This window comes from Phaenicophaeus curvirostris, chromosome 9, assembly GCF_032191515.1.
Source record: "Phaenicophaeus curvirostris isolate KB17595 chromosome 9, BPBGC_Pcur_1.0, whole genome shotgun sequence".
In the NCBI taxonomy this organism is placed as follows: domain Eukaryota; kingdom Metazoa; phylum Chordata; class Aves; order Cuculiformes; family Cuculidae; genus Phaenicophaeus; species Phaenicophaeus curvirostris.
The window spans coordinates 12,140,965-12,155,847 of record NC_091400.1 but is presented as its reverse complement, the minus strand read 5'-3'; the positions used below and the strand labels follow the sequence as shown (position 1 = coordinate 12,155,847).

The 14,883-nt window shown below is 57.0% G+C and overlaps 1 protein-coding gene across 1 annotated transcript in view; it reads right to left on the bottom strand.

Moving 5' to 3' along the window:
• Positions 1-14,883, bottom strand: part of DMBT1 (deleted in malignant brain tumors 1) — a 65,096-nt gene that overhangs the window by 4,870 nt on the left and 45,343 nt on the right. Inside the window, exons 49-76 of the mRNA XM_069864137.1 lie at positions 14,558-14,599; positions 14,036-14,077; positions 13,508-13,855; positions 13,049-13,090; positions 12,507-12,548; positions 11,985-12,026; positions 11,457-11,804; positions 11,000-11,041; positions 10,458-10,499; positions 9,936-9,977; positions 9,408-9,755; positions 8,951-8,992; positions 8,409-8,450; positions 7,887-7,928; positions 7,359-7,706; positions 6,902-6,943; positions 6,360-6,401; positions 5,838-5,879; positions 5,310-5,657; positions 4,853-4,894; positions 4,311-4,352; positions 3,789-3,830; positions 3,261-3,608; positions 2,804-2,845; positions 2,262-2,303; positions 1,740-1,781; positions 1,248-1,559; positions 1,051-1,080 (exon numbers count right to left, since the gene is read on the bottom strand). Coding sequence (XP_069720238.1) covers positions 1,051-1,080; positions 1,248-1,559; positions 1,740-1,781; positions 2,262-2,303; positions 2,804-2,845; positions 3,261-3,608; positions 3,789-3,830; positions 4,311-4,352; positions 4,853-4,894; positions 5,310-5,657; positions 5,838-5,879; positions 6,360-6,401; positions 6,902-6,943; positions 7,359-7,706; positions 7,887-7,928; positions 8,409-8,450; positions 8,951-8,992; positions 9,408-9,755; positions 9,936-9,977; positions 10,458-10,499; positions 11,000-11,041; positions 11,457-11,804; positions 11,985-12,026; positions 12,507-12,548; positions 13,049-13,090; positions 13,508-13,855; positions 14,036-14,077; positions 14,558-14,599 — 3,270 coding nt within the window. The remainder of the gene's footprint in view (positions 1-1,050; positions 1,081-1,247; positions 1,560-1,739; positions 1,782-2,261; positions 2,304-2,803; positions 2,846-3,260; positions 3,609-3,788; positions 3,831-4,310; positions 4,353-4,852; positions 4,895-5,309; positions 5,658-5,837; positions 5,880-6,359; positions 6,402-6,901; positions 6,944-7,358; positions 7,707-7,886; positions 7,929-8,408; positions 8,451-8,950; positions 8,993-9,407; positions 9,756-9,935; positions 9,978-10,457; positions 10,500-10,999; positions 11,042-11,456; positions 11,805-11,984; positions 12,027-12,506; positions 12,549-13,048; positions 13,091-13,507; positions 13,856-14,035; positions 14,078-14,557; positions 14,600-14,883) is intronic.

Genomic DNA, 14,883 nt, shown 5'->3' with positions numbered 1-14,883 from the left:
TTCATGTCAGATTTGGGAGTCCCTGTCACATCCATGGTGTCACACCTCCCTCTTCAGGCTGGGCTGGTAACACCTGGATGCCTTCTGCTCTCGTCTCTGACTCTGGGACAGTCACTACAGTCCAAGTGGAAGGACCTCTCTGAACAGACAGCATCTCCTCAGCTACTTTCCTGCTTCTCTTAGTTCCCCTAAGGACTTTGGAGGATAAATAAATTGCAAGTATTCTATGCAACTGTCATTCTATGGTCTCAGACTGAAACACGTTCTCCAGGCTTCTAAGCCAAGTCTTAAATAACTCTTATTTCCCCCTAGGTGTAGCTACAAAAAGCTGTCATATCCCTCCCAGCGTGAATGACATGGAACTCTTAGGTTAAACACACATAAGATTCTGGAAGTTTCCTTATGGGAAGGTGAGCACAAGCTCTGAATGGAATTCCTATAAGCTGTGACAGGTAAAGGCAACAAGCCCCTGTTTATATCCCTGCACAGAGACAGTGCCCAGGGCAGCACGCAGTTCCACGCCTCAGGAATTAGGGATTTCCTGGCTATTCCAAGCTTGGAAGCATCAGCTCTGCCCAGACACCAGCCCTCCCTCTGATCAAACTGAACAGACTCTCACGCACCTTCACTTCTGTGCTGATTTCTACTGTAAGTGGTCAAGCTCTACATCTAAAATCTGCTTTCTAAGCCAGGCGTAGCAGGCTGAAAAGCATGGTAGCTCTATTAAGTAGAGGAACTAATAATTATACATTGCAATACTTGAACATCACCCTGCCAATACTGATGTACGTGATTTGAAGTCAGAGATTAGGAAAATCCTTCCTAAGCCTTGAAGCAGACGAGGAGCCCAGTGAGGAGATAGCTGCCCACAGCAACCACACCTGCAGAGTGAACATCACCGAAATGCAAGAGGAAATCACAGCCTGCCTAAGAGTTGTCACACAGATTTAAAGTCTGTTGACATAGAAACAAAAATAAAATTAAACAAAAGCCCTATAAGGAGAGAGCTCATAAATAAAAACAGTGATACAAAATATAGAAGAGCCGTACCTGATGGAGGAGTTGAGGTTGCCACACCAGCTGTGGGTGAGGAGGAAGAGCCACAAGTGAGAGGTTGATCAGGAGAAAGCTGGGGGCACAGGCTGCCATGGCTGGGATGGCAGTGAGAAGGGAACAGGGATATGGTGGCAGGGCACAGAGAACCAGGAGCTCCACAGGAGATCCGGTGTCATCTGCTGCCCTCGCACCTGCACAGATGACGCTGGCATCCTCAAAGTGCATGCAGTTGTGCACGCCCCAGCCCCTGTGCTGGCACATCTGGAGGGAGGGCTCGTCCCCGCGGCACCGCACATCGTCCAGGAAGATGCTCCCAGTGCCGGGGCCGAAGTGTGCGCTGTCCGGGGCGGCCGTGGGCTGGCCACAGCCCAGCTGCCTGCACACCACCCGCGCGTTGCTCAGGTCCCAGAAGTCGTCGCACACCGTTCCCCAGCTGCTGCCGTCGTACAGCTCCACGCGGCCCTCGCAGCCGTTCCTCCCGCCCGAGAGCCGCAGGCGGGTGCCTGGGGGAGATGGGCACTCGGTCAGGGGACCCCCAGCCCCACACCCGCGGTCCTCACCTCCCCATCCAGGTTGGGATTTCTCCCCAGTGCCCTCGAGCTGGGGCGCTGCTGCCCTCGAGGGACCAGGGCTTGGCCACGAGATCGGGGCCCGGCTGGGGATGGATTGAGGGAAACAATTACCAGTTGGGATGGGCCGTTGAGCAGGAAGGTTTGGCTCTGGATCTACAAGCAACGAGAGAGAAAGAGAGGTAGTGAACAGAGAGAGCACATGCAGCAACTTCTTTGGATGGATAGACATGGGTAGGGACAGGGAGAGAAACTTGGAAAGGACACAGACATGGACATGGGAATGGAAATCAAAATAGCTGTGGATGTGGAAAGTCAAGGCTGGAGCACTGATAGAGGAAGAGGGAGTGGAGCTCTAACCTGCCTTGCCCCATCCAACATGGACATGGGCAGGGACAGGGACACAGACAGAGACACATAGAGGGACTTGGACAGGAAGGAAGACACGGACAAGGGCATCAGCACAGACAGGGACATTGGCACAGACATGGCCATGTGAATGAAAGTCAAAGCAGATGTGGACATGGAAAAGCAAGACCGGAGCACCAATGTGGGCAGAAAGTGCAACGCTCATTGCTGCCATCCCCCATCGAACACCAGCATCAAGCGTGGGACTGTGTGAGGGGAAGGAATTACCGGTTGAGATGGGCCATTCATCAGGGCGGGTTGGCTCTGGAGCTGCAAGGAACAAGAGAGAGAGAGTGAACAGAGAGCACATGCAGCACCTCGTGGGGATGGATGGATGTTGGGTGGACAGGGACATGGACATAGACAGGGACACGTCAACAGAAATCAAAATGGAAGTGACAGGGGCACGTTAACGGAAATCCAAACGGATGTGGACACGGAAAAACAAGCCTGGATCACAAATGGGGATGAGTGATAGCTCCTACATTCCCCATCCAACACCAGCCTCAAGTGGGCCCACCACTGCTCATACTCTGCAAGCTGAGATGCCCTAATCCTGCCCTTTTCCCCACACCTAGATCCTTTTCCAGGGGGCTTTTCCAGGCCAAATCCCAGAGCATATCCAGGAGATACAGACCCACAGTCCCCACTTCCCCAGCCAGGTCATGATTTGGCCGTGGTGCCAAAGCGCTGGGGCACCCTGGTCATTGCTACCATCCCCCACCCAACACTAAAATCTAGTGTGGGATGGTGTGGGGGGAGAGAATTACCGTTGGAGATGGGCCGTTCGTCAGGAAGGGTCGTCTCTGGAGCTGCAAAGAACGAGAGAGAGAGAGTGAACAGAGAACACATGCAGCAGCTCGTGGGCATGGATGGATGTGGGTGAGGACAGGGACACGTGAATGGAAATCAAAATGGATGTGGACATGGAAAAACAAGCCTGGAGCACAAATAGGGAAGAGTGCTTGTTCCTGCCATCCCCCATCCAACACTAGCCTCAAGTGTCCCCAGCACTGGCCATCCTCTTCAAGATGAGATGCTCCAATCCTTCCCTTTTCCACACACCCAGCCCCTAACCTGGGAGCGTCGACAGCCCGCTTGGGCCTCACGGAGCTCAAGGGGGCTTTGGCATGAGCCGAGCTACCACCACCGCGCAGCAAAAGACCCAGAATGGCACCTCCAGCCTGGCTGTGCTGAGGGAGGACACCAAACCCAGCCCGGTGGTACCTGCAGGAGATCCGGTGTCCTCTGCTGCCCTCGTGCCTGCACAGATGACGCTGGCATCCTCAAAGTGCATGCAGTTGTGCACGCCCCAGCCCCTGTGCTGGCACATCTGGAGGGAGGGCTCGTCCCCGCGGCACCGCACATCGTCCAGGAAGATGCTCCCAGTGCCGGGGCCGAAGTGTGCGCTGTCCGGGGCGGCCGTGGGCTGGCCACAGCCCAGCTGCCTGCACACCACCCACGCGTTGCTCAGGTCCCAGAAGTCGTCGCACACCGTTCCCCAGCTGCTGCCGTCGTACAGCTCCACGCGGCCCTCGCAGCCGTTCCTCCCGCCCGAGAGCCGCAGGCGGGTGCCTGGGGGAGATGGGCACTCGGTCAGGGGACCCCCAGCCCCACACCCGCGGTCCTCACCTCCCCATCCAGGTTGGGATTTCTCCCCAGTGCCCTCGAGCTGGGGCGCTGCTGCCCTCGAGGGACCAGGGCTTGGCCACGAGATCGGGGCCCGGCTGGGGATGGATTGAGGGAAACAATTACCAGTTGGGATGGGCCGTTGAGCAGGAAGGTTTGGCTCTGGATCTACAAGCAACGAGAGAGAAAGAGAGGTAGTGAACAGAGAGAGCACATGCAGCAACTTCTTTGGATGGATAGACATGGGTAGGGACAGGGAGAGAAACTTGGAAAGGACACAGACATGGACATGGGAATGGAAATCAAAATAGCTGTGGATGTGGAAAGTCAAGGCTGGAGCACTGATAGAGGAAGAGGGAGTGGAGCTCTAACCTGCCTTGCCCCATCCAACATGGACATGGGCAGGGACAGGGACACAGACAGAGACACATAGAGGGACTTGGACAGGAAGGAAGACACGGACAAGGGCATCAGCACAGACAGGGACATTGGCACAGACATGGCCATGTGAATGAAAGTCAAAGCAGATGTGGACATGGAAAAGCAAGACCGGAGCACCAATGTGGGCAGAAAATGCAACGCTCATTGCTGCCATCCCCCATCGAACACCAGCATCAAGCGTGGGACTGTGTGAGGGGAAGGAATTACCGGTTGAGATGGGCCATTCATCAGGACGGGTTGGCTCTGGAGCTGCAAGGAACAAGAGAGAGAGAGTGAACAGAGAGCACATGCAGCACCTCGTGGGGATGGATGGATGTTGGGTGGACAGGGACATGGACATAGACAGGGACACGTCAACAGAAATCAAAATGGAAGTGACAGGGGCACGTTAACGGAAATCCAAACGGATGTGGACACGGAAAAACAAGCCTGGATCACAAATGGGGATGAGTGATAGCTCCTACATTCCCCATCCAACACCAGCCTCAAGTGGACCCACCACTGCTCATACTCTGCAAGCTGAGATGCCCTAATCCTGCCCTTTTCCCCACACCTAGATCCTTTTCCAGGGGGCTTTTCCAGGCCAAATCCCAGAGCATATCCAGGAGATACAGACCCACAGTCCCCACTTCCCCAGCCAGGTCATGATTTGGCCGTGGTGCCAAAGCGCTGGGGCACCCTGGTCATTGCTACCATCCCCCACCCAACACTAAAATCTAGCGTGGGATGGTGTGGGGGGAGAGAATTACCGTTGGAGATGGGCCGTTCGTCAGGAAGGGTCGTCTCTGGAGCTGCAAAGAACGAGAGAGAGAGAGTGAACAGAGAACACATGCAGCAGCTCGTGGGCATGGATGGATGTGGGTGAGGACAGGGACACGTGAATGGAAATCAAAATGGATGTGGACATGGAAAAACAAGCCTGGAGCACAAATAGGGAAGAGTGCTTGTTCCTGCCATCCCCCATCCAACACTAGCCTCAAGTGTCCCCAGCACTGGCCATCCTCTTCAAGATGAGATGCTCCAATCCTTCCCTTTTCCACACACCCAGCCCCTAACCTGGGAGCGTCGACAGCCCGCTTGGGCCTCACGGAGCTCAAGGGGGCTTTGGCATGAGCCGAGCTACCACCACCGCGCAGCAAAAGACCCAGAATGGCACCTCCAGCCTGGCTGTGCTGAGGGAGGACACCAAACCCAGCCCGGTGGTACCTGCAGGAGATCCGGTGTCCTCTGCTGCCCTCGTGCCTGCACAGATGACGCTGGCATCCTCAAAGTGCATGCAGTTGTGCACGCCCCAGCCCCTGTGCTGGCACATCTGGAGGGAGGGCTCGTCCCCGCGGCACCGCACATCGTCCAGGAAGATGCTCCCAGTGCCGGGGCCGAAGTGTGCGCTGTCCGGGGCGGCCGTGGGCTGGCCACAGCCCAGCTGCCTGCACACCACCCGCGCGTTGCTCAGGTCCCAGAAGTCGTCGCACACCGTTCCCCAGCTGCTGCCGTCGTACAGCTCCACGCGGCCCTCGCAGCCGTTCCTCCCGCCCGAGAGCCGCAGGCGGGTGCCTGGGGGAGATGGGCACTCGGTCAGGGGACCCCCAGCCCCACACCCGCGGTCCTCACCTCCCTATCCAGGTTGGGATTTCTCCCCAGTGCCCTCGAGCTGGGGCGCTGCTGCCCTCGAGGGACCAGGGCTTGGCCACGAGATCGGGGCCCGGCTGGGGATGGATTGAGGGAAACAATTACCAGTTGGGATGGGCCGTTGAGCAGGAAGGTTTGGCTCTGGATCTACAAGCAACGAGAGAGAAAGAGAGGTAGTGAACAGAGAGAGCACATGCAGCAACTTCTTTGGATGGATAGACATGGGTAGGGACAGGGAGAGAAACTTGGAAAGGACACAGACATGGACATGGGAATGGAAATCAAAATAGCTGTGGATGTGGAAAGTCAAGGCTGGAGCACTGATAGAGGAAGAGGGAGTGGAGCTCTAACCTGCCTTGCCCCATCCAACATGGACATGGGCAGGGACAGGGACACAGACAGAGACACATAGAGGGACTTGGACAGGAAGGAAGACACGGACAAGGGCATCAGCACAGACAGGGACATTGGCACAGACATGGCCATGTGAATGAAAGTCAAAGCAGATGTGGACATGGAAAAGCAAGACCGGAGCACCAATGTGGGCAGAAAGTGCAACGCTCATTGCTGCCATCCCCCATCGAACACCAGCATCAAGCGTGGGACTGTGTGAGGGGAAGGAATTACCGGTTGAGATGGGCCATTCATCAGGACGGGTTGGCTCTGGAGCTGCAAGGAACAAGAGAGAGAGAGTGAACAGAGAGCACATGCAGCACCTCGTGGGGATGGATGGATGTTGGGTGGACAGGGACATGGACATAGACAGGGACACGTCAACAGAAATCAAAATGGAAGTGACAGGGGCACGTTAATGGAAATCCAAACGGATGTGGACACGGAAAAACAAGCCTGGATCACAAATGGGGATGAGTGATAGTTCCTACATTCCCCATCCAACACCAGCCTCAAGTGGACCCACCACTGCTCATACTCTGCAAGCTGAGATGCCCTAATCCTGCCCTTTTCCCCACACCTAGATCCTTTTCCAGGGGGCTTTTCCAGGCCAAATCCCAGAGCATATCCAGGAGATACAGACCCACAGTCCCCACTTCCCCAGCCAGGTCATGATTTGGCCGTGGTGCCAAAGCGCTGGGGCACCCTGGTCATTGCTACCATCCCCCACCCAACACTAAAATCTAGTGTGGGATGGTGTGGGGGGAGAGAATTACCGTTGGAGATGGGCCGTTCGTCAGGAAGGGTCGTCTCTGGAGCTGCAAAGAACGAGAGAGAGAGAGTGAACAGAGAACACATGCAGCAGCTCGTGGGCATGGATGGATGTGGGTGAGGACAGGGACACGTGAATGGAAATCAAAATGGATGTGGACATGGAAAAACAAGCCTGGAGCACAAATAGGGAAGAGTGCTTGTTCCTGCCATCCCCCATCCAACACTAGCCTCAAGTGTCCCCAGCACTGGCCATCCTCTTCAAGATGAGATGCTCCAATCCTTCCCTTTTCCACACACCCAGCCCCTAACCTGGGAGCGTCGACAGCCCGCTTGGGCCTCACGGAGCTCAAGGGGGCTTTGGCATGAGCCGAGCTACCACCACCGCGCAGCAAAAGACCCAGAATGGCACCTCCAGCCTGGCTGTGCTGAGGGAGGACACCAAACCCAGCCCGGTGGTACCTGCAGGAGATCCGGTGTCCTCTGCTGCCCTCGTGCCTGCACAGATGACGCTGGCATCCTCAAAGTGCATGCAGTTGTGCACGCCCCAGCCCCTGTGCTGGCACATCTGGAGGGAGGGCTCGTCCCCGCGGCACCGCACATCGTCCAGGAAGATGCTCCCAGTGCCGGGGCCGAAGTGTGCGCTGTCCGGGGCGGCCGTGGGCTGGCCACAGCCCAGCTGCCTGCACACCACCCGCGCGTTGCTCAGGTCCCAGAAGTCGTCGCACACCGTTCCCCAGCTGCTGCCGTCGTACAGCTCCACGCGGCCCTCGCAGCCGTTCCTCCCGCCCGAGAGCCGCAGGCGGGTGCCTGGGGGAGATGGGCACTCGGTCAGGGGACCCCCAGCCCCACACCCGTGGTCCTCACCTCCCCATCCAGGTTGGGATTTCTCCCCAGTGCCCTCGAGCTGGGGCGCTGCTGCCCTCGAGGGACCAGGGCTTGGCCACGAGATCGGGGCCCGGCTGGGGATGGATTGAGGGAAACAATTACCAGTTGGGATGGGCCGATGAGCAGGAAGGTTTGGCTCTGGATCTACAAGCAACGAGAGAGAAAGAGAGGTAGTGAACAGAGAGAGCACATGCAGCAACTTCTTTGGATGGATAGACATGGGTAGGGACAGGGAGAGAAACTTGGAAAGGACACAGACATGGACATGGGAATGGAAATCAAAATAGCTGTGGATGTGGAAAGTCAAGGCTGGAGCACTGATAGAGGAAGAGGGAGTGGGGCTCTAACCTGCCTTGCCCCATCCAACATGGACATGGGCAGGGACAGGGACACAGACAGAGACACATAGAGGGACTTGGACAGGAAGGAAGACACGGACAAGGGCATCAGCACAGACAGGGACATTGGCACAGACATGGCCATGTGAATGAAAGTCAAAGCAGATGTGGACATGGAAAAGCAAGACCGGAGCACCAATGTGGGCAGAAAGTGCAACGCTCATTGCTGCCATCCCCCATCGAACACCAGCATCAAGCGTGGGACTGTGTGAGGGGAAGGAATTACCGGTTGAGATGGGCCATTCATCAGGGCGGGTTGGCTCTGGAGCTGCAAGGAACAAGAGAGAGAGAGTGAACAGAGAGCACATGCAGCACCTCGTGGGGATGGATGGATGTTGGGTGGACAGGGACATGGACATAGACAGGGACACGTCAACAGAAATCAAAATGGAAGTGACAGGGGCACGTTAACGGAAATCCAAACGGATGTGGACACGGAAAAACAAGCCTGGATCACAAATGGGGATGAGTGATAGTTCCTACATTCCCCATCCAACACCAGCCTCAAGTGGGCCCACCACTGCTCATACTCTGCAAGCTGAGATGCCCTAATCCTGCCCTTTTCCCCACACCTAGATCCTTTTCCAGGGGGCTTTTCCAGGCCAAATCCCAGAGCATATCCAGGAGATACAGACCCACAGTCCCCACTTCCCCAGCCAGGTCATGATTTGGCCGTGGTGCCAAAGCGCTGGGGCACCCTGGTCATTGCTACCATCCCCCACCCAACACTAAAATCTAGTGTGGGATGGTGTGGGGGGAGAGAATTACCGTTGGAGATGGGCCGTTCGTCAGGAAGGGTCGTCTCTGGAGCTGCAAAGAACGAGAGAGAGAGAGTGAACAGAGAACACATGCAGCAGCTCGTGGGCATGGATGGATGTGGGTGAGGACAGGGACACGTGAATGGAAATCAAAATGGATGTGGACATGGAAAAACAAGCCTGGAGCACAAATAGGGAAGAGTGCTTGTTCCTGCCATCCCCCATCCAACACTAGCCTCAAGTGTCCCCAGCACTGGCCATCCTCTTCAAGATGAGATGCTCCAATCCTTCCCTTTTCCACACACCCAGCCCCTAACCTGGGAGCGTCGACAGCCCGCTTGGGCCTCACGGAGCTCAAGGGGGCTTTGGCATGAGCCGAGCTACCACCACCGCGCAGCAAAAGACCCAGAATGGCACCTCCAGCCCGGCTGTGCTGAGGGAGGACACCAAACCCAGCCCGGTGGTACCTGCAGGAGATCCGGTGTCCTCTGCTGCCCTCGTGCCTGCACAGATGACGCTGGCATCCTCAAAGTGCATGCAGTTGTGCACGCCCCAGCCCCTGTGCTGGCACATCTGGAGGGAGGGCTCGTCCCCGCGGCACCGCACATCGTCCAGGAAGATGCTCCCAGTGCCGGGGCCGAAGTGTGCGCTGTCCGGGGCGGCCGTGGGCTGGCCACAGCCCAGCTGCCTGCACACCACCCGCGCGTTGCTCAGGTCCCAGAAGTCGTCGCACACCGTTCCCCAGCTGCTGCCGTCGTACAGCTCCACGCGGCCCTCGCAGCCGTTCCTCCCGCCCGAGAGCCGCAGGCGGGTGCCTGGGGGAGATGGGCACTCGGTCAGGGGACCCCCAGCCCCACACCCGCGGTCCTCACCTCCCCATCCAGGTTGGGATTTCTCCCCAGTGCCCTCGAGCTGGGGCGCTGCTGCCCTCGAGGGACCAGGGCTTGGCCACGAGATCGGGGCCCGGCTGGGGATGGATTGAGGGAAACAATTACCAGTTGGGATGGGCCGTTGAGCAGGAAGGTTTGGCTCTGGATCTACAAGCAACGAGAGAGAAAGAGAGGTAGTGAACAGAGAGAGCACATGCAGCAACTTCTTTGGATGGATAGACATGGGTAGGGACAGGGAGAGAAACTTGGAAAGGACACAGACATGGACATGGGAATGGAAATCAAAATAGCTGTGGATGTGGAAAGTCAAGGCTGGAGCACTGATAGAGGAAGAGGGAGTGGAGCTCTAACCTGCCTTGCCCCATCCAACATGGACATGGGCAGGGACAGGGACACAGACAGAGACACATAGAGGGACTTGGACAGGAAGGAAGACACGGACAAGGGCATCAGCACAGACAGGGACATTGGCACAGACATGGCCATGTGAATGAAAGTCAAAGCAGATGTGGACATGGAAAAGCAAGACCGGAGCACCAATGTGGGCAGAAAGTGCAACGCTCATTGCTGCCATCCCCCATCGAACACCAGCATCAAGCGTGGGACTGTGTGAGGGGAAGGAATTACCGGTTGAGATGGGCCATTCATCAGGACGGGTTGGCTCTGGAGCTGCAAGGAACAAGAGAGAGAGAGTGAACAGAGAGCACATGCAGCACCTCGTGGGGATGGATGGATGTTGGGTGGACAGGGACATGGACATAGACAGGGACACGTCAACAGAAATCAAAATGGATGTGACAGGGGCACGTTAACGGAAATCCAAACGGATGTGGACACGGAAAAACAAGCCTGGATCACAAATGGGGATGAGTGATAGCTCCTACATTCCCCATCCAACACCAGCCTCAAGTGGGCCCACCACTGCTCATACTCTGCAAGCTGAGATGCCCTAATCCTGCCCTTTTCCCCACACCTAGATCCTTTTCCAGGGGGCTTTTCCAGGCCAAATCCCAGAGCATATCCAGGAGATACAGACCCACAGTCCCCACTTCCCCAGCCAGGTCATGATTTGGCCGTGGTGCCAAAGCGCTGGGGCACCCTGGTCATTGCTACCATCCCCCACCCAACACTAAAATCTAGTGTGGGATGGTGTGGGGGGAGAGAATTACCGTTGGAGATGGGCCGTTCGTCAGGAAGGGTCGTCTCTGGAGCTGCAAAGAACGAGAGAGAGAGAGTGAACAGAGAACACATGCAGCAGCTCGTGGGCATGGATGGATGTGGGTGAGGACAGGGACACGTGAATGGAAATCAAAATGGATGTGGACATGGAAAAACAAGCCTGGAGCACAAATAGGGAAGAGTGCTTGTTCCTGCCATCCCCCATTCAACACTAGCCTCAAGTGTCCCCAGCACTGGCCATCCTCTTCAAGATGAGATGCTCCAATCCTTCCCTTTTCCACACACCCAGCCCCTAACCTGGGAGCGTCGACAGCCCGCTTGGGCCTCACGGAGCTCAAGGGGGCTTTGGCATGAGCCGAGCTACCACCACCGCGCAGCAAAAGACCCAGAATGGCACCTCCAGCCTGGCTGTGCTGAGGGAGGACACCAAACCCAGCCCGGTGGTACCTGCAGGAGATCCGGTGTCCTCTGCTGCCCTCGTGCCTGCACAGATGACGCTGGCATCCTCAAAGTGCATGCAGTTGTGCACGCCCCAGCCCCTGTGCTGGCACGTCTGGAGGGAGGGCTCGTCCCCGCGGCACCGCACATCGTCCAGGAAGATGCTCCCAGTGCCGGGGCCGAAGTGTGCGCTGTCCGGGGCGGCCGTGGGCTGGCCACAGCCCAGCTGCCTGCACACCACCCGCGCGTTGCTCAGGTCCCAGAAGTCGTCGCACACCGTTCCCCAGCTGCTGCCGTCGTACAGCTCCACGCGGCCCTCGCAGCCGTTCCTCCCGCCCGAGAGCCGCAGGCGGGTGCCTGGGGGAGATGGGCACTCGGTCAGGGGACCCCCAGCCCCACACCCGCGGTCCTCACCTCCCCATCCAGGTTGGGATTTCTCCCCAGTGCCCTCGAGCTGGGGCGCTGCTGCCCTCGAGGGACCAGGGCTTGGCCACGAGATCGGGGCCCGGCTGGGGATGGATTGAGGGAAACAATTACCAGTTGGGATGGGCCGTTGAGCAGGAAGGTTTGGCTCTGGATCTACAAGCAACGAGAGAGAAAGAGAGGTAGTGAACAGAGAGAGCACATGCAGCAACTTCTTTGGATGGATAGACATGGGTAGGGACAGGGAGAGAAACTTGGAAAGGACACAGACATGGACATGGGAATGGAAATCAAAATAGCTGTGGATGTGGAAAGTCAAGGCTGGAGCACTGATAGAGGAAGAGGGAGTGGGGCTCTAACCTGCCTTGCCCCATCCAACATGGACATGGGCAGGGACAGGGACACAGACAGAGACACATAGAGGGACTTGGACAGGAAGGAAGACACGGACAAGGGCATCAGCACAGACAGGGACATTGGCACAGACATGGCCATGTGAATGAAAGTCAAAGCAGATGTGGACATGGAAAAGCAAGACCGGAGCACCAATGTGGGCAGAAAGTGCAACGCTCATTGCTGCCATCCCCCATCGAACACCAGCATCAAGCGTGGGACTGTGTGAGGGGAAGGAATTACCGGTTGAGATGGGCCATTCATCAGGGCGGGTTGGCTCTGGAGCTGCAAGGAACAAGAGAGAGAGAGTGAACAGAGAGCACATGCAGCACCTCGTGGGGATGGATGGATGTTGGGTGGACAGGGACATGGACATAGACAGGGACACGTCAACAGAAATCAAAATGGATGTGACAGGGGCACGTTAACGGAAATCCAAACGGATGTGGACACGGAAAAACAAGCCTGGATCACAAATGGGGATGAGTGATAGTTCCTACATTCCCCATCCAACACCAGCCTCAAGTGGGCCCACCACTGCTCATACTCTGCAAGCTGAGATGCCCTAATCCTGCCCTTTTCCCCACACCTAGATCCTTTTCCAGGGGGCTTTTCCAGGCCAAATCCCAGAGCATATCCAGGAGATACAGACCCACAGTCCCCACTTCCCCAGCCAGGTCATGATTTGGCCGTGGTGCCAAAGCGCTGGGGCACCCTGGTCATTGCTACCATCCCCCACCCAACACTAAAATCTAGTGTGGGATGGTGTGGGGGGAGAGAATTACCGTTGGAGATGGGCCGTTCGTCAGGAAGGGTCGTCTCTGGAGCTGCAAAGAACGAGAGAGAGAGAGAGTGAACAGAGAACACATGCAGCAGCTCGTGGGCATGGATGGATGTGGGTGAGGACAGGGACACGTGAATGGAAATCAAAATGGATGTGGACATGGAAAAACAAGCCTGGAGCACAAATAGGGAAGAGTGCTTGTTCCTGCCATCCCCCATCCAACACTAGCCTCATGTGTCCCCAGCACTGGCCATCCTCTTCAAGATGAGATGCTCCAATCCTTCCCTTTTCCACACACCCAGCCCCTAACCTGGGAGCGTCGACAGCCCGCTTGGGCCTCACGGAGCTCAAGGGGGCTTTGGCATGAGCCGAGCTACCACCACCGCGCAGCAAAAGACCCAGAATGGCACCTCCAGCCTGGCTGTGCTGAGGGAGGACACCAAACCCAGCCCGGTGGTACCTGCAGGAGATCCGGTGTCCTCTGCTGCCCTCGTGCCTGCACAGATGACGCTGGCATCCTCAAAGTGCATGCAGTTGTGCACGCCCCAGCCCCTGTGCTGGCACATCTGGAGGGAGGGCTCGTCCCCGCGGCACCGCACATCGTCCAGGAAGATGCTCCCAGTGCCGGGGCCGAAGTGTGCGCTGTCCGGGGCGGCCGTGGGCTGGCCACAGCCCAGCTGCCTGCACACCACCCGCGCGTTGCTCAGGTCCCAGAAGTCGTCGCACACCGTTCCCCAGCTGCTGCCGTCGTACAGCTCCACGCGGCCCTCGCAGCCGTTCCTCCCGCCCGAGAGCCGCAGGCGGGTGCCTGGGGGAGATGGGCACTCGGTCAGGGGACCCCCAGCCCCACACCCGCGGTCCTCACCTCCCCATCCAGGTTGGGATTTCTCCCCAGTGCCCTCGAGCTGGGGCGCTGCTGCCCTCGAGGGACCAGGGCTTGGCCACGAGATCGGGGCCCGGCTGGGGATGGATTGAGGGAAACAATTACCAGTTGGGATGGGCCGATGAGCAGGAAGGTTTGGCTCTGGATCTACAAGCAACGAGAGAGAAAGAGAGGTAGTGAACAGAGAGAGCACATGCAGCAACTTCTTTGGATGGATAGACATGGGTAGGGACAGGGAGAGAAACTTGGAAAGGACACAGACATGGACATGGGAATGGAAATCAAAATAGCTGTGGATGTGGAAAGTCAAGGCTGGAGCACTGATAGAGGAAGAGGGAGTGGAGCTCTAACCTGCCTTGCCCCATCCAACATGGACATGGGCAGGGACAGGGACACAGACAGAGACACATAGAGGGACTTGGACAGGAAGGAAGACACGGACAAGGGCATCAGCACAGACAGGGACATTGGCACAGACATGGCCATGTGAATGAAAGTCAAAGCAGATGTGGACATGGAAAAGCAAGACCGGAGCACCAATGTGGGCAGAAAATGCAACGCTCATTGCTGCCATCCCCCATCGAACACCAGCATCAAGCGTGGGACTGTGTGAGGGGAAGGAATTACCGGTTGAGATGGGCCATTCATCAGGACGGGTTGGCTCTGGAGCTGCAAGGAACAAGAGAGAGAGAGTGAACAGAGAGCACATGCAGCACCTCGTGGGGATGGATGGATGTTGGGTGGACAGGGACATGGACATAGACAGGGACACGTCAACAGAAATCAAAATGGAAGTGACAGGGGCACGTTAACGGAAATCCAAACGGATGTGGACACGGAAAAACAAGCCTGGATCACAAATGGGGATGAGTGATAGCTCCTACATTCCCCATCCAACACCAGCCTCAAGTGGGCCCACCACTGCTCATACTCTGCAAGCTGAGATGCCCTAA